The 22,532-nt window shown below is 38.1% G+C and overlaps 4 protein-coding genes across 6 annotated transcripts; 2 read left to right on the forward strand and 2 right to left on the reverse strand.

Annotated features, from left to right (window-relative positions):
- The first annotated feature begins 315 nt into the window (after positions 1-315).
- LOC106434311 (methyl-CpG-binding domain-containing protein 9) lies at positions 316-9,708 on the forward strand. 3 transcript variants are annotated; one of them, XM_022719974.2, is made up of 11 exons: positions 316-991; positions 1,303-1,990; positions 2,064-3,164; positions 3,264-3,760; positions 3,886-3,914; positions 4,428-4,720; positions 4,909-5,244; positions 5,693-5,791; positions 6,088-6,519; positions 6,880-8,892; positions 8,990-9,708. In XM_022719974.2, the coding sequence occupies exons 1-11, from the start codon at positions 486-488 to the stop codon at positions 9,290-9,292; spliced, it is 6,297 nt and encodes a 2,098-aa protein (XP_022575695.2). In that variant the 5' UTR covers positions 316-485; the 3' UTR covers positions 9,293-9,708. The 3 variants fall into 3 exon arrangements, with proteins under 3 accessions (XP_022575695.2, XP_022575696.2, XP_013730603.2); XM_022719975.2 differs by having other exon boundaries at positions 4,488-4,720; XM_013875149.3 differs by having other exon boundaries at positions 3,264-3,914; positions 4,418-4,720.
- A 53-nt stretch (positions 9,709-9,761) lies between these two features.
- Positions 9,762-11,553, reverse strand: LOC106434312 (homeobox-leucine zipper protein HAT5-like). Its single transcript, XM_013875150.3, has 3 exons — positions 11,038-11,553; positions 10,585-10,961; positions 9,762-10,237 (listed from the first exon to the last, which is right to left on the reverse strand). Exons 1-3 carry the CDS (start codon positions 11,120-11,122, stop codon positions 9,917-9,919), a joined length of 783 nt encoding a protein of 260 aa, XP_013730604.1. The 5' UTR covers positions 11,123-11,553; the 3' UTR covers positions 9,762-9,916.
- Positions 11,554-17,126: 5,573 nt separating this feature from the next.
- On the forward strand, positions 17,127-19,283 carry LOC125609196 (peptidyl-prolyl cis-trans isomerase CYP38, chloroplastic-like). The gene is made up of 7 exons (XM_048780308.1): positions 17,127-17,438; positions 17,506-17,784; positions 17,857-18,056; positions 18,185-18,420; positions 18,492-18,634; positions 18,714-18,785; positions 18,862-19,283. The coding sequence occupies exons 1-7, from the start codon at positions 17,310-17,312 to the stop codon at positions 19,087-19,089; spliced, it is 1,287 nt and encodes a 428-aa protein (XP_048636265.1). The 5' UTR covers positions 17,127-17,309; the 3' UTR covers positions 19,090-19,283.
- Positions 19,284-19,316: 33 nt separating this feature from the next.
- Positions 19,317-21,837, reverse strand: LOC125609197 (serine/threonine-protein kinase STY13-like). Its single transcript, XM_048780309.1, has 6 exons — positions 21,172-21,837; positions 20,800-20,921; positions 20,278-20,474; positions 20,012-20,186; positions 19,780-19,914; positions 19,317-19,702 (listed from the first exon to the last, which is right to left on the reverse strand). The coding sequence occupies exons 1-6, from the start codon at positions 21,560-21,562 to the stop codon at positions 19,496-19,498; spliced, it is 1,227 nt and encodes a 408-aa protein (XP_048636266.1). The 5' UTR covers positions 21,563-21,837; the 3' UTR covers positions 19,317-19,495.
- Positions 21,838-22,532: the final 695 nt, after the last annotated feature.

Genomic DNA, 22,532 nt, shown 5'->3' on the forward strand with positions numbered 1-22,532 from the left:
CCGAGTAGAGATTCTTCGGTTTTGAGATCGAATTAATAGTTCTGACTACTAGTCCTAATGAATGTGATATAAACGAGATTTTGATGAAGCCAAGATGAATGGTGTGAGTGAGGGCAGCTCTGATAGCAAGAGCTTCACCACTGCTTTCTACTTTATCTTTATCGTTTCCCACAGAACAACAACAACATAAAAGTAACAACAAGTTTCTCTAAGTATCATGTGATTCCGTAAAATTAGCTTAACAATAATCTAGCAGTATGTGTATGTATCATTAGAAAACAAAAAAACGAATCTAAGATAATTCACGTTTTCTCTCTCTCTCTCTCTCTCTCTCTCTCTAAACAGAACTTCGGGAAAAGTGGAGAGAAAATAAAACTAATAAGAAAATAGCTCTTTCTTCGCTCGCTTTCTGGCTAAATCTTATTTCTTCTTCGTCTTCAATGTGAGTGAGTAATGCTCGATTCCAAATAACCTAATTGCGCATAATGGAACCCACTGATTCTTCCAAACACCAACTCGGAGCTTCCACAACCGCCGCTCTCGACGAAGATCATCATCCCTCTTTTCTCGGCATCGATCTCAACGAAATCCCTACCGGCGCTGGTTGCACCTCTGTCCACCATGACGACGGAGACTATGAGCCTGTTGAAGTCGTTAGGTCGATTCACGATAACCCCGACCCTGCTCCCGGCGCCCCTGCCGACGTCCCTGGCCCCGATCGGGATGCCGCGTGCGGCGCCTGTGGAAGGCCCGAGTCGATTGAGCTCGTTGCTGTCTGCGACGCTTGTGAGCGAGGCTTTCATCTCTGCTGTGTTAACGACGGAGTGGAGGCGGCTCCTTCCGTTGATTGGATGTGCAGAGACTGTGTTACCGGCGGCGAGAGGAGCAAGCTGTGGCCGTTGGGGGTGAAGTCCAAGCTCATCCTTGATATGAACGCCTCGCCGCCTAGTGATGCCGAGGGATACGGAGGCGAGGATACATCAGATTCGAGGTACGTAGCCGTGGTTTTGTTTACCGAGAGGACTATGCGTTAGGGTTTATTTAGGAATTGAATATTGGTTGAGTTCGAGAAGCTAGAAGTAAACTTGAGTAAGCTGTTTGTTACATGCATCAGAACTTTGGTGTAGCATATTAGATTTTCCGTTCATGATAGTTCTTTGATATGCACGAAGATGCTTTCTATACATATATGATAGTGTTTGATAATATTTGATAGGACTCTGTTCTGGTCTTGTATTTTGTTTTTGTTTTTTCTTCTCAACCACTGCTGGGTCATGTGCTTCCTTGTTTCTTCTTCTCCAGAAGGCATATGCTGGCCAGCACTTCTTGCATGGACAACTCTCTTGAGTATTCAATGACGCATTCAAGCTCTTTGAACCCTGGTAGAGGACATGCTACTCTCGAAGCTTCAGGGATGATGTCTCGCAATATTAAAATGACTGTGGATGCATTGGATTCGCGTTCTTTAGGTTTTGGTTTTCCATTAAGCCTGAGCAACAGTAGTTTCCCCATTAGATTTCCATCCGTGGATCCAAGCGAGCTCTTGCTGCACAATCTCAGGCGTTTCATATCTGAAAGGCACGGAGTATTAGAAGATGGTTGGCATGTCGAATTTAAACAACCTTTAAATGACTATCATCTGTGTGCTGTGTATTGTGCTCCGAATGGAAACACATTTGGTTCAATACAAGATGTTGCTTGTTATCTGGGCTTGGCAGTTAATGATAACTATAGCTGTATGGATGCTGAAATCAGGAATGGGAGTTCTCTTCTTCAAGGAAAATTGCATATGTCCAAGAGAAGAAAGACTTCGAGATGGCCAAACAATGGTTTCCCCGAGCAAAAGGGTAGTTCAAGGAATGCTCAGCGCAGGCGTTTTCCATTCTGTGGTCAGACGAGGACCACTTTCGACGTTTCACCTGGTACTCTTTTTCAGGCTGGTGAATCGCTTAGCTCTGAGAATAATGGATGCGGTTGTGAAGAAGCTAATGTAAGTGTTAACTTCAAATCTCTACTGGTTACTCTTTTACTTTATCCTCATGTTTGTGTATTTTGACTTTCAGAAAGGACTTCCGATGCAGTTTGGAGATTTCTTTGTGCTGTCGCTTGGACGAATTGACACAAGACAGTCTTACCACAATGTCAACATGATTTATCCTATAGGATATAAGTCCTGCTGGCATGATAAGATCACAGGGTCTTTATTTACAAGCGAGGTATCTGATGGCAGTTCTGGACCTGTCTTCAAGGTTACACGGTCACCATGCTCTAAATCATTTATTCCAATTGGATCACTTGTCTTATCCTGCCCAAAGATTGATGAAATGGTGGAACAGAACATTGGCAACCGAAGTAATCGCAGAGATAGTCCTCAAGAGCATGACGAAGACACTGTTGAGATCCTTCTTTCAGATCTGTCCCCACCTCTTGAAGATGATATATTGTCTTGTTTACGTGAGAAGAACTTATCCAAGACATTAAAGTGCCTGCGCTCGGAAGTTGGTTCTTCTCAAGTAGACTTTCATAAAACTTCATCCTATAATCAGGAGAGTGAGGTTGATATTGGCGATATTGTTGTGGAAGAAGATTCATTGTCTGTTGCATGGAAAAAGGTTTCTCAAAAACTTGTTGATGCATGTTCCAATGTCCTGAAGCATAAGGGAACCATGAGCTTCCGTTGCAAGCATGTTGACAGAGAAACAAGGGAAATCAACTGGGATATGATAAATGAGCAAGACAGTGTAGTTTTATATTTGTCAAGGTTTTTCTGTTCTTTGGCTCCTCGCATTGCTATATGTGGTGAAAAGGATAATAGCAAGATTGCAACTCTAGCTAGTGCTTTGTCAACGTGGCTGGATCAAAGTAGATTTGGACTTGATGCTGATTTTGTACAAGAATTGATTGAACGTATGCCTGGTGCCGAATCATGTTCAGATTATAGTTTTCTGAAGAGTAGAATATCTTCTGTAACTGTAGCAGAAGGTGCGCTAGTTGTCGAACCAAAAGGTGGAGAAAATATAAAGGGAGAAGTTTTTGGTGAGATTACTCGGAAAGCGAAGAGGCCTAAACTAAATGGTGGTCATGGTTTCAGAAATCCACACCCTCCTCCCGGTAGGCCTATGTGTTTGAGGCTTCCTCCTGGGCGTGTTGGTGACTTCCTTCAGGTGCGGACATGTTTTTTCCTTATATTGTATAACGTACTCCTCCATTCACTAAGTCCTACCACACATATATAATAGTCATTTTTATGCTTGCCTAATCAGCTATCTGAAGTTTTATGGCGTTTCCGTGAAATTTTGGGTTTGGGAGAGTCTTTCTTACCTGAGAAGCTTGAAAAGGAGCTTGTCAATCCAGTGCTCGATGGTTTGCTTCTTGACAAATCTGGGAAAGAAGCCAACAGAAGTGAGATGAACCTTAGTGATAAGGATTGTAGAGTTACTGAAATTTTTTCTGTGTTCGATGATAGTCAACCCTTTTCTTCGGAAAATACCTCTGCTTCTGTACTAAAGGAGACAAAAGTAGGAGATTCTCGTTGGCCGTGCTTGGGTGCACTTCTAACAAGGACTCACATTTCGGTTCTGCAAGTGCTAATATGTGAGCTGCAATCCAAGGTAGCTACATTTGTTGATCCAAACTTTGATTCTGGAGAATCGCGATCCAGACGAGGACGGAAAAAGGATGACAGTACACTTTCTGATAAGAGAAATAAGCTGCATATGCTTCCTGTTAACGAGCTCACTTGGCCTGAATTGGCCCGTAGGTACATCTTGTCTCTTTTATCAATGGATGGGAATCACGAATCAGCAGAGATTGCTGCCCGTGAAAGTGGTAAGGTATTCCGTTGCTTACAAGGGGATGGTGGTTTGCTTTGTGGTTCACTTACAGGAGTGGCTGGGATGGAAGCCGATTCAATGGTATGTTTTTGTTATTTTCCTTTCATTTACTGGGTTACAGTGTCTTGCTTGTATTACTGAATGACGGGATCAGAAATTTAGTTTCTCTTCGGGTCACCTATGTGCTGTTATTCTTGTCCTTCCAATGTTTTATCATTTACCTTCCACGAACTTAGTCAGGTTGATCTTTCTCAAGTTTATTGAAGCTATGTTCCATTCGTAGGGCAGTCTAGAGTAGTTAAGTTACTCTCCACCTCTATATTTTTGACATTTTTTGTGTTACTCGTGAATATCGTGAAGGTCCTCTTTTATTACACAGTCTGGAGAATCGATTATTCTGTGTTATTAATGAGTATTATCTTTGGGGCAATAAATCTTTGATTGCTATAGAAGAAGTGTTAGAATACTTAAGTTCCTAAAGCACTCTCACTGAAAGAGAATAATCATTGGATTTGCGTGTAGATATTAACTCTTTATGGTGTTCAAAAAAAAAAAAAATTAAAATATTAACTCTTTATCTTCAGTTACTTGCAGAGGCTTCTAAAAAAATATTTGGTTCTTTGACAAGAGAAAATGATGTTATTTATGTGGAAGATGATGATTCTGACGACCTTGGTGCTACTGAGACAAACGCTTGCAATGGTGATATTCCAGAGTGGGCACTGGTACTGGAACCTGTGAGAAAACTTCCAACAAATGTTGGGACTAGAATCAGAAAGTGTGTCTACGAGGCTTTAGAGAGAAATCCACCAGAGTGGGCAAAGAAGATATTGGAGCATTCCATCAGTAAAGAAGTATATAAAGGCAATGCATCCGGACCAACAAAGGTCCGATCTCTGAAACCAATTGTCTTCCCTCCTAAAATACTTGCAATTTTGAACCGCGTAAACTAAGTATTTCTTGTTTTCTCAAATTCCCTTTTTTGGTTTTTGTTCTTGCGGTGATGTAGTCTCACTCAATCTAGTGATGTATGCTATCTTTTGAAGAAAATTTATTTCGCTCTTACTGTATACAGAAAGCTGTCCTCTCATTGCTAGCGGATGTTCGAGGTGGAGATTTGGTGCAGAGTTCTGTTAAAGGAACCAGAAAGAGGACGTCTATTGGTGTATCTGATGTCATTATGAAGAAATGTCGTGCTGTGTTGCGTGATGTTGCAGCTGCAGACGAGGACAAAGTATTTTGCACTTTACTGGGGCGAAAGTTACTGAATTCCAGTGATAATGATGATGACGGACTCCTGGGATCACCTGCAATGGTTTCACGTTCCCTAGACTTCAGAACTATAGATTTGAGGTTGGCTACTGGTGCATATGACGGATCAACTGAAGCTTTTCTTGAGGATGTTCTTGAGGTGGGATTCTCCCTCTTTTGTCTGATTTTCTGTGCGAATGATGCTTGATTGCTTTTTGTGCGATCTAAGAATTGCTTTTAAAAGTGCTATACATTCTTTTTGGGGCATTGCATCTTCGTGCTTTTAGTTTCACACTATTCGTTTAGATGCACGAATGTAAAAGGATTGAAAGAGCCAGCTTTATATTTGGAACATTTTCCCTTCTTTTTCTGTCACAGCAATATGGGGTTTAACTTGCTGTTTAACACTAAATATTTAGCTGCTCAGCTGTTGGATAACGTTTTAACTATGCTTAGAAATCAATCCAGTTGATTCTGACAGTACACTAGGCTTATTTTTAATTTTTCATTTTGATGGTATACTCCTAGACATTGTTTTGATTATGCATGCAGCTTTATCTTCTTTGTTGTTATGGATGACATGCTAATTTTCACTTTCTGATTTGCAGCTGTGGAGTTGTATACGTGCTATGTATGCAGATCAGCCTGATTGTTTAGAACTGGTTGAAACATTGTCTGAAAAGTTTAAGTCATTATACGAAGCTGAGGTTTGTCTTTTTCTCCCTTTTCTGCTAAGCTCTGCACATGATATGTTCACTTGTTAGTAGCATCTTGAAATCAAATGGTCGAGACAGTCCCATCAAACAAATTTTGTTAAGACTTACCTTTTTAAATTTATAGGTCTATGAGATCAAAGTTAGATGCTTTAGAAGGTTTTTTCCTGTTGTGTCTTTCATTTTTCAGAAGTTGTATGCATGTTCTTCTTTTTTTCTTTGAACATAGTTGCGGTGTCGGGTGCAATTATTTTCTCAAGTTTGAAGTCTTTATATGTTTGATGGTATAGGTTCTACCACTTGTTCAGAAACTTATGGACTACAGAAAATTGGAATGCACTACAGAGATGACAAAGGAAATTAAGGACATAGTTGTTTCAATAAGTAAGCTTCCCAAGGCCCCGTGGGATGAGGGGGTGTGTAAAATATGTGGTGTTGACAAAGATGATGACAGTGTTCTCTTGTGTGATACATGCGATGCGGGGTATCACACATATTGTTTGAATCCACCTCTTATTAGAATTCCGGATGGAAATTGGTATTGTCCCTCATGTGTCATTGCCAAGCGCATGGCTCAAGATGCGTTGGAATCTTACAAACTAGTCAGACAGCGGAAAGGTAGAAAGTATCAGGGGGAACTTACCCGAGCTTATATGGAACAGACGGCTCACCTGGCAGATGTGATGAAAGAAAAAGACTACTGGGAGTTCAGTGCCGAGGAGGTAAGTTTTGAACCTTTTCTCCCATTTTTGCTCATTCATTCGAAGTGCCACCTTTTCATTTTCATTTTGGAGATGAAGACCAAGATTATATTTTCATGTTGTGATCTTTAGCTTGTGTGTTGTGCCAATGATTATATTTGACACTTGCACATGCTGTGGATTAAGGTATCTTTGAAAGGAAGGAAGTCTTTAGATATTTATTTTTCTACCGTACAGAGTGCTGGTTAGATTGAGTCGAATGAATAAAGAGTACTGCGTAAAAATTATTTTTGTAGCTCTCTGCGTCTTATAATTAGTACAGCATATAATGCCTGTTGCTGTTGGTAATCTGGTTTAATTATTTGGGGGTTTCTGATGCAGAGAATTCAGCTGCTTAAGTTTCTATGCGATGAACTGCTTAGCTCCTCCCTTGTTCATCAACATCTCGAGCAGTGTGCCGAAGCGATAATTGAAATGCAGCAGAAGTTGCGCTCTCTTTCTTCAGAATGGAAAAACACGAAAATGCGGCAAGAATTTTTGAGGGCTAAACTCGCAAAGGTTGAACCTAGTATTATAAAGGCAATGGGCGAACCACAAAATTCAAGTAGCTTTGCAGACCACAATGGAGACCGGGTTACTCATGATGATGACTCTTCCCGTGCCGCATTTCTTAACAATAATCAGGGGAAAGCTCTGCTTGAGACTGATGCTCAAACCGGAGTGTCAAATGTCATTTCTTGTGCGAGCAATATTTCCAGCCCAGAAAAAGCTACGTCCCCTGGGAGGCATGAGTTGCCAATAGAAGTAACGGATAATATGTCTTGTGAAGAAGAAGATACCACAGAGACCTTGCAAACATCAGTTGGAAGGAACGATGAAACACAGTGTCTAAAACCCGATGCAGTGGAATTGCAGACAGCTAATGATGCATCTTCTGTGGCTTTCCAAGAATTGCAGGCTTGTCAACGGGATTTGAATGCCGCTAGCAATGAAATAGAGAATGTGCAGCAATCAATAAGAAGCATAGAAGCACAACTTCTAAGGCAATCTATACGAAGAGAGTTTCTAGGAAGTGATGCTAGTGGTCGTTTATATTGGGGTTGCAGCTTCCCAGAAGAACATCCTCGTATTTTGGTTGATGGATGCATGTCTTTGCAGAAACCTGTACAAGTTGACCCGACAGGTTCAAAAGTTTCCTCCCCATTTCTCCGTGACATTGACCATGGAAGACTAATGGTTTCACCCTGGACCTGTTATGAAACTGAAGCGGAGATCAGCGAGCTTGTCCTATGGCTTCATGATGACGACCTGAAAGAAAGAGACCTGAGAGAGTCTATTTTGTGCTGGAAAAGGTTACGATTTGGGAATCTGCATACGAAAATAAAACAAGCTCAGAATTCGTCCTCTCCAAAGTTGGCTGGGAATCTTGTGACGAAGGCTGCCATGTCAATGGAGAAGAGATATGGTCCATGCATTAAACTAGAGACCGAAACCATAAAAAAACGGGGGAAGAAGACTAAGGTTGCAGAGCTAGAGAAACTGTGTAAATGCGAATGCTTGGAATCCATTTTGCCATCCATGATTCACTGCCTCATATGCCACAAAACATTTGCAAGTGATGATGAATTTGAGGAGCACGCCGAGAATAAGTGTATTCCTTATTCATTAGCAACTGAAGAAGGCAGGGAAATTTATGATTCTTCGAAAGCAAAAGAGAGCCTGAAATCTGATCATCTTAGTTTAAAGTCTAACGCTGGCAAAGAAGTAGCTGAAACATCCAATGTTTCTGAACTTGATTCTGGGTTGATAAGATATCATGGAGAAGAATCTATTTCCCCATACCATTTTGAGGAGATCTGTTCTAAGTTTGTGACAAAGGATTCTAACAGAGATTTGGTTAAAGAGATTGGTCTGATCGGTTCAAATGGAATTCCAACATTTCTTCCGGTGCCATCTACTCATTTTAACGACTCAGTGCTCATATCTGCCACTTCCAGCAAGCTAGATGGTGGTAATTCAGGGGGTCGGGTGATTTTTACTGGTTCTGAAGCCAATGGGGAAGACTTGAATTCTGAATCTAGCATGTGTGTCGATAGATTTGTCACAAATGATATCCGCGGTCCGCTGAATAAACCGAGTGGAATGGATTTTGGCTTCTCAGAGCAAAAGAACGAGAAAACTTCAGGTAGTAGGTTAAAAGGCTGCTGTGTGGTTCCACAGGCTTCGTTGAAACGTATTACGGGCAATGCTTTGCCGGTTTTCAGGTTCCTTAAAACCATATTGCTTGATATGGATGTGGCACTACCTGAAGAAGCTTTAAGACCATCGAAATCACATCCAGACCGTAGACGAGCTTGGCGTGCATTTGTTAAATCCGCACAAAGCATTTTCGAGGTTTATTTCTTATATACGTACCTCTTTCACCTCTCTATCTAATAAAGCACAAGCTGGAATTTCTAATGTCTACGCCTTTGATGTTGTTTTGTTTCAGTTGGTTCAGGCAGCAATTGTGGTAGAAGACATGATTAAGACAGAGTACTTAAAAAATGAATGGTGGTACTGGTCTTCTCTTTCAGCGGCTGCTCAAATCTCGACGCTATCTGCGTTATCCGTACGTCTCTTCTCCCTGGATGCAGCTATTATGTACGACAAAAGCGTAACTCAATCAGATCCGATGGATGAGACAAATCCCTTACCGGACCAAAAGTCACAAGCTGTTTCAGATACACAAGAAAGGAGCAGCAGAGCAAACAGAAGATCTGGTAAGAAGAGGAAAGAACCAGAGGGATCATAATAACTTACTACACTAGTAGAAAAGCTTCAGCCCGCAAGAACATGAAATGAAGGGGTGTTTTTTTTTAAAAGTGGAGCCAATGCGTGTGTGTGTGAAGAGATATGGGGGGCAATGTGTTAATCTGGAAGGGGACCTGGAACTACCAGGATGTTGAGAACTGGTTTGGTGGTTCATCAAAGAGAAGTCCGGTTTAGATATGTCTTGCAATGGAATAGCAGTTGAAGGTGGTTTAACAGCTAGGAGAGAATTGTGTACCCATACATCTATATAATGTAGAAGACTAACTAATGTGGATAGAATTAATTTTTAGTATTAAAGCCGCTCCTTAGACATTAACTGATGGTAGGAACGCAAACTTCGGTTCTTTATAAATCTATCTCTCTCTCACTTATAAAACTGTGAGAGGGGCTTTAATCTTCCTCTTGGTAGTGGTTCTAATAGGAATTATCTGACTATTCTGGATCCTGAGTTCATAAAAAACCATATATATATATAACTGATAAAACACCGTGGATTGCGGAATTACTCCACAAATTTATGCAGAGTTGCGTCAACATGACTGTACTTGATAAACGAACAACATGAACAAAACATTAAAAAAAGATACGGATTGCTTTATAACTTTCAAGTCCAGCCCCAGAATCCAAATGATTCACCTTGCACAAAGACGTCAGCGAAACAGCCAGTGTCATTACCACTGCCGTTGTTATCTTCCTCCGCCGAGTGGTGGATGGGTACAATGGTTGGGAAGTAAGAGTCGCAGCTGTCTCTTAGTTGATGAGGTGCGTCTTCGTCTAGTACCGCACTCCCTGAACTTAACCGGTCCTCTGTTTTGATTGCCGGTTCGAACCGGTTCAAGTTCACCGGATCGAGCTGGTTTGATTCGGGTACTTGACAAGGAGCTGTCTCTTCTTTGGCTTGGACCTTGCCGGCGAGGGAAGTCACCTGTGGAGAAAACGTCAAAAAAAGAAAAGAAAAAGATTCTTACAACTTTAAAAAAAAACCACAATAGTCAACACAAGCAACCTCCCTCCCATAAGAAGAAGAAGAAGAAGATATTAAAAAGGTAAATCCGTTGATTGATTTGATTCCCGATGTTGTTTCTTTTTAGTTAATACTAATATTATGCTCTTTCTGATTGTATTTGAAAAGGAAAAAAAGAAAGAGGGAAAAGCATATATATCTTTATTTTCACTAGATGCTTTTCTACTTTGGACCAATAAGGCATAGGACATAGATTCACCAATCAATCATGTTAATCTGAACTTAATTCGAAATTAAAAAAAAAAGACCTGGGATCGGAGGAGATGGTTGTCCTTGAGGATGGAGTCGTAGTTAGAGAGGAGCTGGTCGTAAGAGGACTTGAGGAGATTGAAGTCTCTCTCGAGCTGCTTTGTTTTCCAACGAGCGCGGCGGTTTTGAAACCAGACGGAGACTTGCCTGGGCTGAAGACCAAGCTTGTTGGCGAGCTGAGTCTTGCGCTCTGGCTCCAGCTTGTTCTCCTTCTCGAAGCTCTTCTCCAGCAGATGCACCTGTTCATGAGTAAGGCGACGCTTTTTGTCGGGTGTTTGGTCGTCGTAATAGTCGACGTCGTCGTAGAGAAGATCGTCGGGGGAGCAAAAGAAGGGTCTTCGCTTTGATGATGATTCCTCCATGTTCATCATCGATCCTGCTCAGAGACCAAAAAAAGTTATATAACTTCACATAAAACCAAAAGTCAAAGTTGCAGAAAACAGAGAAGTGACCTTGGACGACGGGATTGAGATTGCCGAGGAAGAACATGTTGCCATGAGAAGTAGACGGATTGAAGAAAAACTTATTCGATTCCATCGATTCGATTTACCAGCAGAAGAAGAAAAAAAAGGAACTTAAGAAACAGAGAGAGAGAGAGAGAGGATTGGGTTGCAAGAAAGAGAAAGAGAAAGATGGATGGATGAAGTTAAAAACAAAAAAAAGAAAAAGGGCGGATTAGAAGATCATGATCTTATGGCGGAAGAAGCTAGTACTCCACAGTAGTCTTGCCGGAGACTTCAACTGACACATGCAAAATCCCATCATCAACCGCAATACCCCCTCCTGAACCAGAGGGAACTACGATCTATATAAAAGAAAGGCAAAAGACCTTTTATTTATTTATTTCGATTTTAGAATTATCAGATCATCATCTTAGTAGTTAGTTATCCAAGGATGAAATTCAAATTACAGAAAGAAAGAGAGAGTTTCCCCTTAGCCTTTGGCTTTGCTCTCAATCTCACAGCTTCACGAAGCGCGCTCTTTTTATACCACAATATATGCGTCCTTGTTAAATTTACTTTACTACCCTCTCTGAGAACCAGATCTCTCTGCGAATTCATCTATATTCAAATTCACTGCGGGGCGTTTATGTCATTGGATCTTTTAACATTTTCAAGTGGACTTTCTTAGCTTTTATGGGGTCCACTTTCTTTAGCGTAGTGGACTCCGCAACACATCTTCACCCTTGGATCTGAATAATATTCATCTTTGTAAGCTATTTTATAAATTATAAAAAATAGGACACTTTTCTTTTATATTCAGCTGTGGCCTGTGGTGGTTCGGCCAGACTGTGTGTTCATGCTCCACGGTCGGGTCAGTGTCGTATCTGCGCTTCATCCGCATGCATCTAACGGTCCTCATCTTCCTGTGGCTTTTTATTCATTCACCGCCTTGTCACAGTATCATCCATCCCTTATAAAATTCAGTAGTTAATCGTATTCACGTCACTCCTGTTTTTTTTTATAATTTGTTTCTAAATCTCTCTGACCTTTTCTGTCTATTACTTTTCAAATATTTAGCTAACTCATTCATACTTATATTACAGTTAAGGTTAAGCAATAAGCATTGCAGTGCAGTTAATTTTGTATACCGTCGAGTCAAGTTAAGGTTCAAAATGAAGTCACGACGCAAAAGAAAAGGTAGGCAACAGCCTATATTTTGGCGACTACCGATTTCATGTCACCTTACGGAAAAGAAAAAAAAAACAGGCTAGGGGCAATGGAATTGCTATGGCCACATGCCATTATTTTAAACATAGGATGTCGTTTTTATATAACAAATACATTTTAGCTTATTACATAGGACAATTTTATCAAATAGCAATTTAAAAAAGAAATTATCATCAAAATACCTTTAAAATAATGATAAAATAGTTTTTTTTGAATTTTTTAATATTTTTTTTAAAATTTAAAACATTATCTTCAGAATTCTATCTTTTAAGTATAAACCTTATGTCTATATTAATTAACCATAAGATATACGTATATATTAATTTATTCTTTAATAAAATTTATTTTGATCATTTTATTATTTAAAAAATATTTTTGTAAAAATAAATTAAAAAGTGATATCCTAGAAAATTCCTTTATTACATAACACAAGTCCCTCTTTTGTTTTCTATAATTTCTTTCGTTTTGAAGATTCTCCTCGTTTTACAGAAAACTATTCCGGGGTCTTGTTTTCAATGATGTAACGTACTATGTGTGCTGGTTTATATTTGACACTTAAACTTATGTACATTAATTTAATATTCCTCCTTTCATTCTCATTCATTTCTTCTCGACTCTTCAGCTTCCCAAAATGCAAAATGATCTCTGTATGAATATGCTTATATATATGACTTTATTAATATATACATGGTTACATACATATACTCATATATATATATGTGGGTATGGATTTTCTTAATAGGCATGCATGTATAGTTGATGAAGAACAAAGCCTTTCGAGTTTAAAATAGTTAGGTTAATGTAATATGAGCTTCATAATATATCTTAGGGCATCTCCATTTTTTCCTTTAAAATGGAGTAAAAGTGAATATAGAGTAAGAAATGCTCCAACCCAACTTTATATCTCACTCTATAATGAAATTTACTCTATAAATGGAATAATCTATTTTTTTGTTTGTTTATCATTCCATTATAGAGTGGAAAATAGAGTAGGGTTAGAGCAATTTTATTTCATTTTCACTTTTATTCCATTTTGGAGGAAAAAATGGAGTTTTACATTAGAGATGCTCTTATAAATGCGATTTGCTTTCACTTGTCATGGTTAGAAATTCCATATATAGCCGTTATTGACTCCTTCAATGTGGATTTATATCTACATTTCTTTTAAATCTTCTGGGTAATCCCAAATCCATGGAAAAGCTACGTGCGAAAATTAATATGATTAGTTACGATATAGTCTCGTTCCATGTGTTAGTCAGTTGGATATCAATTAATGGACATTACCGATAAAGAAATATCTTCCAGCACCCAAAAAAAGGGAACAACCTTAGCTTTAAAAGATAACGAATTTGCCAATCTACGAAGAATTGGGTTTCTCACTTCTCCTCAAAAGATAACAGTCTTACAACAACACATCAAAACAAGCTATAGTGGGCAAAATCGTATTCAATATAGTATTAGTTATTTAAACTCTTATAATATATATATATATATATATATATATATGCTTTAATATAATTACGTTTCTTTTTCATAATCTCTAAAATCCTACAGATTAGATCGTTTCGATAGTTTAGTACTCCCTCTGTTTTTTTATATAAGTCGTTTTATAGCTATGCACGTAGATTAAGAAAATCATTAATTTCTTATATTTTCTAAACAAAAACATCATTAATTATTTACCTAACCACAATTCAACCAATAGAAAAATAAAAGATATATTACCATTGGTCATACAACATTAATTACTAATAAATTTTACATAGAAAACCGAAAACGACATATAATTTAGAACAAAAAAATTTCTCTACAACGACTTATATTAAAAAACGGAGGGAGTAGTATGTTGCGGATTTGGTTGTTTATTTTAAATAGTGCATGCATGTGAGCTTGTCTATATAAATACATTAATTAAGTCTATCTATCACAGAATCTAAACTGTTATTCCTAAGGTGGTAAAAATGACAAGAAAACAAACTACGTACAGCACTTTCATTCTTAGAACGATATATATTCATTTTCAGCGATAACAGATTAATTCATGTTTTCTGTGCGTATTAATATCATCTTGTGTATGTGTAAAACACATATATATTATGTGATCAATGGGTGCAAAACAATGTATATGTTAAAGAAATAACGTTCTTAAAAAAAGAACGTGCTTATTTAGTTAAAAAATTTATAATAACGTGCATATTTTATCTAGTAAGTTGACTCCTTACATATTATATGTTACCCAAAGATTTTTAGTTATTACTAGAATCTTTGAAACGTACAGTTAACATATACTGTAATGGAATTTATGTGGAATGTATATTTGATACATAAATAAATCATTAATAAGTTTATATATTATTATTAAAACCTTCATCTTACTAAAAGAACACATAAGGAATTAAAAAAAAACACAAATAAGGATCGACTTTCCTTTTTTTGTTCTTCACAACTAAGTTAAGAGGCCATAAATATGGTGGCATCTTTTTCGTTGGATAGTGTCTTATAAGTTTTTCCTTTCTATATTTCCAAAAATAGGGGACTTTTTCTTTATCTCTCTTTTGTTTGCTTTACGGAAAAGATGATTGGTATAAATAGTCCAAATAAAATTATATAGACCATAAAACAAGAATACATATTGGAGGAATACTCACTACATCAATTTTGTAGCAATGGTTCGTCTATGAATAATCTATTTCAACATTTTTCTTCGAGAATATCCGATGAAACTATTTACTTTTCCATTTCTGCGTGAAACAAACGTTTAAACAAATTTAGATTTGGAAAAGATAATCTTGTAGAGATAGAAAAGAAAAAGGAAAGAAGCAAAACACCTGAGACTTTTGGTCATAAGTATTTGTAGTGGATTAGTTTCGATCGTCGCCATGTGTGTGGTTCTGTGAAAAGACAATCAATCTATAAAGGTTTTAGCACCATTCGTAGTTTTAATAGTTTCCTCCACTATCTGTTTCTTTCTTCTCATTAAAATTTATAAAACAAACAAATAAAGTTAAAGATATATATAAAAAACTTTAATCGAAATCGTTACAATCTGTCACTCATGGTATTCATATTAGCTTTCTCTTTCAGGGCGAAAATGTCATCTTCAGAAAGAGAAAGGATATAATATTAAATTTATAAAACAAAGTATATTCAGTCTTTTCGTTTGAGAAGGTCCATTGATTATGTTATGGGTTTTCACATTTCGCTGTATGCGAATAGTGTGATATTCAACTTTTTATCTCAAGCCACACACGTATACACATATTAATAGAGAGAAGAGAAAGGTTTATAAATAAATATATACATTTTATATAGTACAACAGTACATGACAACACGTACGTTCCATATATGTACGATCGATACGTAACATTTTTTACTAGAGCATGTATTAGTTGTTAGTTTCGTAATGAACAAATTGGGAGAATGGATCGTAGACAAATTATTAATGGTCATAGCAAATTATAATTTGGCAAAGGGATCACTAACTTTTTTGATCCTATACATTTATATTATCAAATATAATTTTTTAAAAGTATTTTCATAAAGTCTCCAACAAAAGCCTTAACATCGCCTTTTCGTCGAAGACTAAGAGCATGCTTAATTGAGGGGGAAGGAGATTCTTAAGGTGAAGTTCTTAATAGAATATAAGAATTCGTCTCTTAATTTTAAACTAAAAAAGCTAAGAACTCATTCTTAAATAAGATATTTAAAAATTGGTTTTTAGCTTTTTAGTTAAAAATTAAGAGACGGGTTTTTATATTCCGCTAAAAATCTCATCCTAAGAATCCTCCATTAAAAATGCTCTAAAATATATTTCCCGAGCATCAGGCGGAGGAGACAAAGGAAGACAAGTGAGACGACGAAACATACCGAAGAAGAAAAGGCAGCGAAGCTATGCTTTTCCGGTGATGCCTCCTGTGTAAATCTAACCCATATCTACCCAAATCAAAATTTTGATCTAACTCCTGAACTGTGCTTTCTTCAAGCAGACGATTAGCTATGTCCTCGCCATCATTCCAAGGAAAGTGAGTGCACATCCAACTCCTGATTTGATTCACCGGATCCGGCTGGTATCCCAACGAAAACCAGAAATGATGAAAAAAGAAGAAAGATCAAAACAACAAAAATGATAAGGCTGAAACAAACATGAACAAAAGGGGTGGGCGATCTGCGGTGAAATAACCACCCTCATCGACCACCAAAATTAGAGACAAATGAACTTCTGAAAACGAAGAAATTTGGGAGAAGAGAGAAGATTTTTTCACCTCTCTCTCTCTCTCTTAATTTTTTTGGGTATTTTCGATAATCACGGATTATAGCCATGTCTTTTTAGAATGATGATTAAGCATGGGCTTTGTTGTATTGTATTTGCGGGAAACCTGATGTGTGGGAAGAAGAAGGGAGGATGCATCTTTAAGGTAGAGTATCATCATCAACTCATAAAATATAGCGTATTTAATTATAGCATGACGAGATATAGTAGCTACGTAATCAGTTGTATTACGTAGAAGAATGAAACAAATATTGTTTGGGTTGGTACTGACCTAATTGAAAGATATTCATTAAAATTAATATTGGAGGTAAGAAGGTGCATGAGAGTCCCCCAAGTCCAAATAGATAGCTGCACAAATTTGCAAACAAAAGAAAAAATATAAGCACAGTGTTTTCCTTAAAATCATATGATTTCGGGTTATGGGTACATACTACATATTAGGTTATAAAGTTAAAGAAAAATGATAAAAAGGATGTGGTTAGTAAAGAAAATGCAAATGCATGGGCCGATATAAATAAGGGATCAGATAAAAAGGTCCAAATAGAGGCCCATAGACACAAAGGCAAAGATAAGAAAGAATGAGGAGCGTAATCTTATCCGGAGAAGTAGAGTCATAAACCCCTTATCCTCTTCTCCTTCTCTTATTCAAAATAATAATCCCACAGATACTAGACAACAAAAATCCAATGTCGATTCATCGGGGCTGTCACTGAAAATCATTATCTATCTATCTATCTCTCTTCAAACCCCCTTTTTCAAATTTTTTTTTTTTAAAATCTGGAAATGGCGGCATCGTTTGCCACTCTCCCTACATTAAGCTTCGCCAATTCCTCCTCGAGAAGGAGAATCGATGCTTATTGCTCCAAAAAGCGCGTCGGAGTTCTTCGTTGTTGTTCCGGCGAATATAAGCAGGTTCGGTTTCTTCCCCCTTGTCAACGGAATAATCACCATTCTAATAATCACCATTTTGTGGGTGCAGAGAGGAGGAGGGGCATTGAAAGAATGTGCGATTACATTAGCTTTATCGTTGGGTCTGATAGCTGGAGGAGGAGCACCTTACGCGGCAGTGGCGGCGAACCCAGCGATTCCACAAGTCTCAGTGTTGATCTCCGGTCCTCCCATCAAAGACCCTGGAGCTTTGTTGAGATACGCATTGCCCATCGACAACAAACCCATCAGAGATGTTCAGAAGCCTCTCGAGGACATCACTGACAGCCTCAAGATCGCTGGCGTTAAGGCTCTCGACTCTGTTGAACGTGTAAGCTATTGATTGATTGATTGATTGATTGCTCTTTTTTTTTTTTACTTAATTGTTGTTGGCTATTTGCAGAATGTGAGGCAAGCCAGTAGATCACTGCAGCAAGGGAAAAGCATGATCGTTGCGGGCTTCGCTGAGTCGAAGAAGGATCATGGTAACGAACTGATTGGGAAACTGGAAGCTGGTATGCAAGACATGCTACAGATCGTGGAAGATCGGAAGAGAGACGCGGTTGCTCCTAAACAGAAAGAGATTCTCCAATATGTTGGCGGGTGAGTTTATACACAAAGCCAATCAAAATGGTTAGCTGAGAGATACTTTGCTCATTTTAGACCCCTTGTTGATTGACTGCCTGCCTGCAGCTGAGATCTTCCTGTCCTGTGGCGCTCTCTGTCTGCAGAATTGAAGAGGACATGGTTGATGGCTTCCCTTATCAAGTCCCCGAGGAGTACCGGAACATGCCTCTTCTCAAGGGAAGAGCCACTGTCGACATGAAGGTCAAGATCAAGGACAACCCCAACCTCGAGGATTGTGTTTTCCGCATTGTCCTCGATGGCTACAACGCCCCTGTCACCGCCGGGAACTTTGTCGACTTGGTGGAGCGCCATTTCTACGATGGCATGGAGATCCAGAGATGTAAGACATCAAACTTGCCTTACTATTATGGGACCATGTTTGCTGATCACTGGATTGGGTTTTTTTGGCAGCTGATGGGTTTGTGGTACAAACGGGAGATCCAGAGGGTCCTGCGGAAGGATTTATAGATCCAAGCACAGAGAAAGTGAGGACTGTTCCTCTTGAGATTATGGTGGAAGGGAACAAGACTCCATTTTACGGCTCTACCCTTGAAGTAAAAAGCTCACACCCTTCTCCTAAGTATTATAATAATCACTATCATAATGTTAACATTTGTTGATTTGGTTGGACAGGAATTGGGTCTGTACAAGGCTCAGGTGATGCTTCCATTCAACGCATTTGGGACAATGGCTATGGCTAGAGAAGTGAGACTTCTTTCACTTCCTTCCTTTCTTCACAATTTAATATATGTTCTAATTATATATATGTAATGCAAAACAGGAGTTTGAGAATGACTCGGGATCGAGCCAAGTGTTTTGGCTGCTGAAAGAGAGTGAGCTGACGCCAAGCAATTCCAACATCTTGGACGGTCGTTACGCTGTCTTCGGTTACGTTACTCAGAATGAAGACTTTCTTGCTGATCTTAAAGTCGGTGATGTCATTGAGTCCATCCAAGTTGTCTCCGGTTTAGACAACCTCGTCAACCCCAGTTACAAAATCGCCGGATAGTTCTTTACAACTTTATCGTTTCCCTTTTTATCTTTGTGAGAGAAAAATTATAAAGGTTACTATTGTTTACTTATCAACAAATGTAACTTGTCTATTTTTTTAAGCTTTGAATTATTGTATGAGCTGATATGTATTACTATATTTTAAACAAAGGAAGAGCAATAGTTACGTATGTATAATACGGTTTGTGTGCATGTGTTTTGTGTGTTTCTTAACGTATGAAATGATGGATTCAAATAAGTACGACATTCATCCTCCAAAATGGGGAAATAAAACAACACACACAGCTAGCTAGCTCCACATAGTATAACTAAATAATTATCCCTTAATTAACTAGTAAAAATCTCTCTACTTCCAATATAAAGAACATGAGACGTGTACTTGAATATCATATATATCTAGCATATCATGGGCCTCGGTGTCGCCGGAAACAGAAACAGCCTTGTTGCTGATCGGGAGGAATCATTCCTCCGCCCTTTGAAGTATCGATAGCCTCCAACATCGCCACCGCTTCCTCCATCTCCGGCCGCTTATCCGGATTCGCATCCCAACATCTTTTCATCACGTTCGCCAGCGCACTCGGACAACATCTCGGTATCTCCGGTCTCAAATTCTAAAAGATCCACATATTTTAGATAATAATACTATGATTAAAAAAAAATAAAAGACAGAAACGTAATTTGAAAGGACCTGACGGACGACGGCGGAGGTAACTTCGGAGAAACTGAGGTCGGGATAAGGCATGTCGCAGCAGTAAATCTCCCAAAGACAGATCCCGAAGCTATACACATCGCACTTTCTGTTGTAAGGACTCCCATTTAACACCTGTTTCAGTTAGTTCATCATCATATTAATATATATCATCATAAAATGCATAAAAATCATAAAGATATAATTAATTAGGGTACTACGTATAATATACCTCGGGAGCCATGTAGCCCAAGGTTCCGGTCTCACCGGTCATGTCATTAGGGTTGGAGGCCTCCAGACGCGCCACCCCAAAGTCTGCAATCTTTAACGTGCGAGTCTTGTCTAAAAGCATGTTCTCCGTTTTCACGTCTCTATGCACTATCTTCTGCGAGTGCAAGTAACTCAACCTAATAATAGTAATCAAATAAATAGATAAATATTTAAGAGAACTATGCAATAATATCATAAACCAATACTATGTAATAATATTAAATATACCCTCGAGCTAGATCAAGGGAGAGTTGGATAACGACTTTGAAGGCGAGTTTGCGGCGGCGACTTTTGATGAGGAATGACTTGAGAGCACCGCCCGGGCAATACTCAACGACGACGCAGCAAACGTTACTCGGCATTCCCATGTGACCGTTTTCCGTCTGTATGCTCAGCTCCGATGTCCCCATCGCCGCTCCTATGAACTGTTAAATATTCCCATCCACATACAAAACAAATTACGCACGCCAATTATTACTTTCTTAGTTTAATTCATTGCTGACGTAACCTTTGTAGTATTAAAACAGAGACATAAACGTATACCTACTTTATATTTATATGTGCATGTGAGTAGGAGCTTGGAGTGAATATTTACTTGGGTTCGGTTAAATTGAAAGATTATATATTAGCAACTCAATATTACGCTCCGGTTTTAGTATTAGTTTCAATCTGATATTTTGCATTATTGGTTCAAGTGTCCACCATTAATTGTAACCAGACATATATAGGGCTTAATATCGTTAGTGGTACCTTGGTGATATTAGGATGGTCAAGCTTATGCCAAACAGCAACTTCTTGAGTGAAAGCAGCTCTTAGCGAAGCTATCTCCGCGTCTGACCTGTGTCCCTCTTCTCCCCAGTCTAATAGCTTCACTGTTTTTTTTAATAATAATATTTTTAGTATTTGTTACCGGTATTTAATTTCACACATAAGTTCCTTTCTTTGTTTTCCTATTTTAATTGTGTGATGAGAAAAAGGGAGGGGAAGAACTACAGAGTTTAATTTCAGTGACACTAGTGCATGTTTTATTTTACTTAATCGCTTGATTAATAAATCTAAAGAGTTATATATATATAATATAAACAAAAATTATAAATCGATAGTGAGAGAGAGAGATTGTACCGGCGACATCTTGACCATCATAGATACCACGGTGAACAGAACCAAAAGTACCTCGAGCAATCACACTTTTGACAATAAGTTTCGAAGGATCAATCTCCCACTCTCTCCTCGACCTCCCCACCTCTGTCGTTAACTTGTGATTGTTGTTGTAGTTGTTATTGTATCCACCACCACCACCGAGAAGCGGTCTCTGAAACACAAGCTGACGATGTCCAAAGTTGTTTTGGTTATATTTATTATCAGCGTTATCTTCACCATCACTCAAGCTCTTCCTCTTCTCCATCGTCCTTGCTCTGCTTAAGTGTCTCTGCAATTGCTCGTCCAAACTCTTTAAATCTATCTGATCCGCTCTCAGGTATCCTCCTCCGCCACTCTCCTCCTTTTCTTTCATTTTTTTTCCGGCAAAACCAAATCCTAATTTACAAGAGATTCGATTTTTTTTTTGTCTGCTTCAGATTATTTTATTGTATTTCATGGATGCATGGGTTGTGAATTATGATTGGACTGCTAAGGAGTTGAACCCAAAAAAGGTAGAAAACGGGGAAGTTGTGTTTGTGTTTATTGCAACAAACAACTAAAGAAGAGACTCACCACTCTCTCTTGCTCTCTTCTTATCTGTGATGAGACTTCTCGGAATACTTCATACTCAGCGTTCTTTTAAGACAAACAAACGTTTACACGTGACCACATGGGATGTCCATAAAGCTCGACGTGTGTCGGCTCCACTTCTCACAATTATTTTTAATGGATAAACGTCCTCTTATTTTTATGGGCTTATTTAGGGAATAACCAAAAAAAAAAAGAAATTAGATTTTTAGAGAGAGAAGATAGAGATAAGAAGAGAAAAGAGGAAAAATGATGGGATTTTAGTTAGATATTGAATTTTGTTTTTTTTCTTAGCTACTGGGTGCAATTACCCTTAAATCCGGACCAATCTCATCAAACTAATCTTAAAACTTATTTCAGTTAATATACATTGTGAAAAAGTCTAATAACCCTTTTATTACTTCAATTTAGTTTGCTGTAATCTTATTCAACACATTAAGTCTACTAGCTATTATTATTATTACAAAATATATTTCGCCTTCAGTTTAGACAAAAGTTTATGAAAAAACAACTTGAGATGTTAAGTCAACCAATAAATTATCGTTTTTGAATATATATATATATATATATATATATATAAAAAAAATTGATCTAATTGAAGAATATCTAACATCAAATATAGCATACACATATAGATATATAAAATCAGTGAGTGAATATATATTGTTCATGAACTATCATGGGATTCATGGTCACTTTGCCACATTTCCGTTGAATTATTACCTTTTTCGTGTTTTTAATTGTTTAATTATTGT

Source organism: Brassica napus, chromosome A5, assembly GCF_020379485.1.
Source record: "Brassica napus cultivar Da-Ae chromosome A5, Da-Ae, whole genome shotgun sequence".
NCBI lineage: Eukaryota > Viridiplantae > Streptophyta > Magnoliopsida > Brassicales > Brassicaceae > Brassica > Brassica napus.

Coding starts and splice junctions, on each gene's coding strand:
- LOC125609197 (XM_048780309.1), bottom strand. CDS start 21,562: ATGAAAGAAAAGGAGGAGAGTGGCGGAGGAGGATACCTGAGAGCGGAT. Junction 20,475..20,799: donor ACCATCCTAATATCACCAAG/GTACCACTAACG, acceptor AATATTTAACAG/TTCATAGGAGCGGCGATGGG. Junction 20,187..20,277: donor TCCCTTGATCTAGCTCGAGG/GTATATTTAATA, acceptor TACTATTATTAG/GTTGAGTTACTTGCACTCGC.
- LOC106434311 (XM_013875149.3), top strand. CDS start 486: ATGGAACCCACTGATTCTTCCAAACACCAACTCGGAGCTTCCACAACC. Junction 3,915..4,417: donor GGATGGAAGCCGATTCAATG/GTATGTTTTTGT, acceptor CTTTATCTTCAG/TTACTTGCAGAGGCTTCTAA. Junction 6,520..6,879: donor GGGAGTTCAGTGCCGAGGAG/GTAAGTTTTGAA, acceptor TTTCTGATGCAG/AGAATTCAGCTGCTTAAGTT.
- LOC106434312 (XM_013875150.3), bottom strand. CDS start 11,122: ATGGAATCGAATAAGTTTTTCTTCAATCCGTCTACTTCTCATGGCAAC. Junction 10,962..11,037: donor TCTCAATCCCGTCGTCCAAG/GTCACTTCTCTG, acceptor GTCTCTGAGCAG/GATCGATGATGAACATGGAG. Junction 10,238..10,584: donor ACCATCTCCTCCGATCCCAG/GTCTTTTTTTTT, acceptor TTTTCTCCACAG/GTGACTTCCCTCGCCGGCAA.
- LOC125609196 (XM_048780308.1), top strand. CDS start 17,310: ATGGCGGCATCGTTTGCCACTCTCCCTACATTAAGCTTCGCCAATTCC. Junction 18,057..18,184: donor ATTCTCCAATATGTTGGCGG/GTGAGTTTATAC, acceptor CTCTGTCTGCAG/AATTGAAGAGGACATGGTTG. Junction 18,421..18,491: donor TGGCATGGAGATCCAGAGAT/GTAAGACATCAA, acceptor TTTTTTTGGCAG/CTGATGGGTTTGTGGTACAA.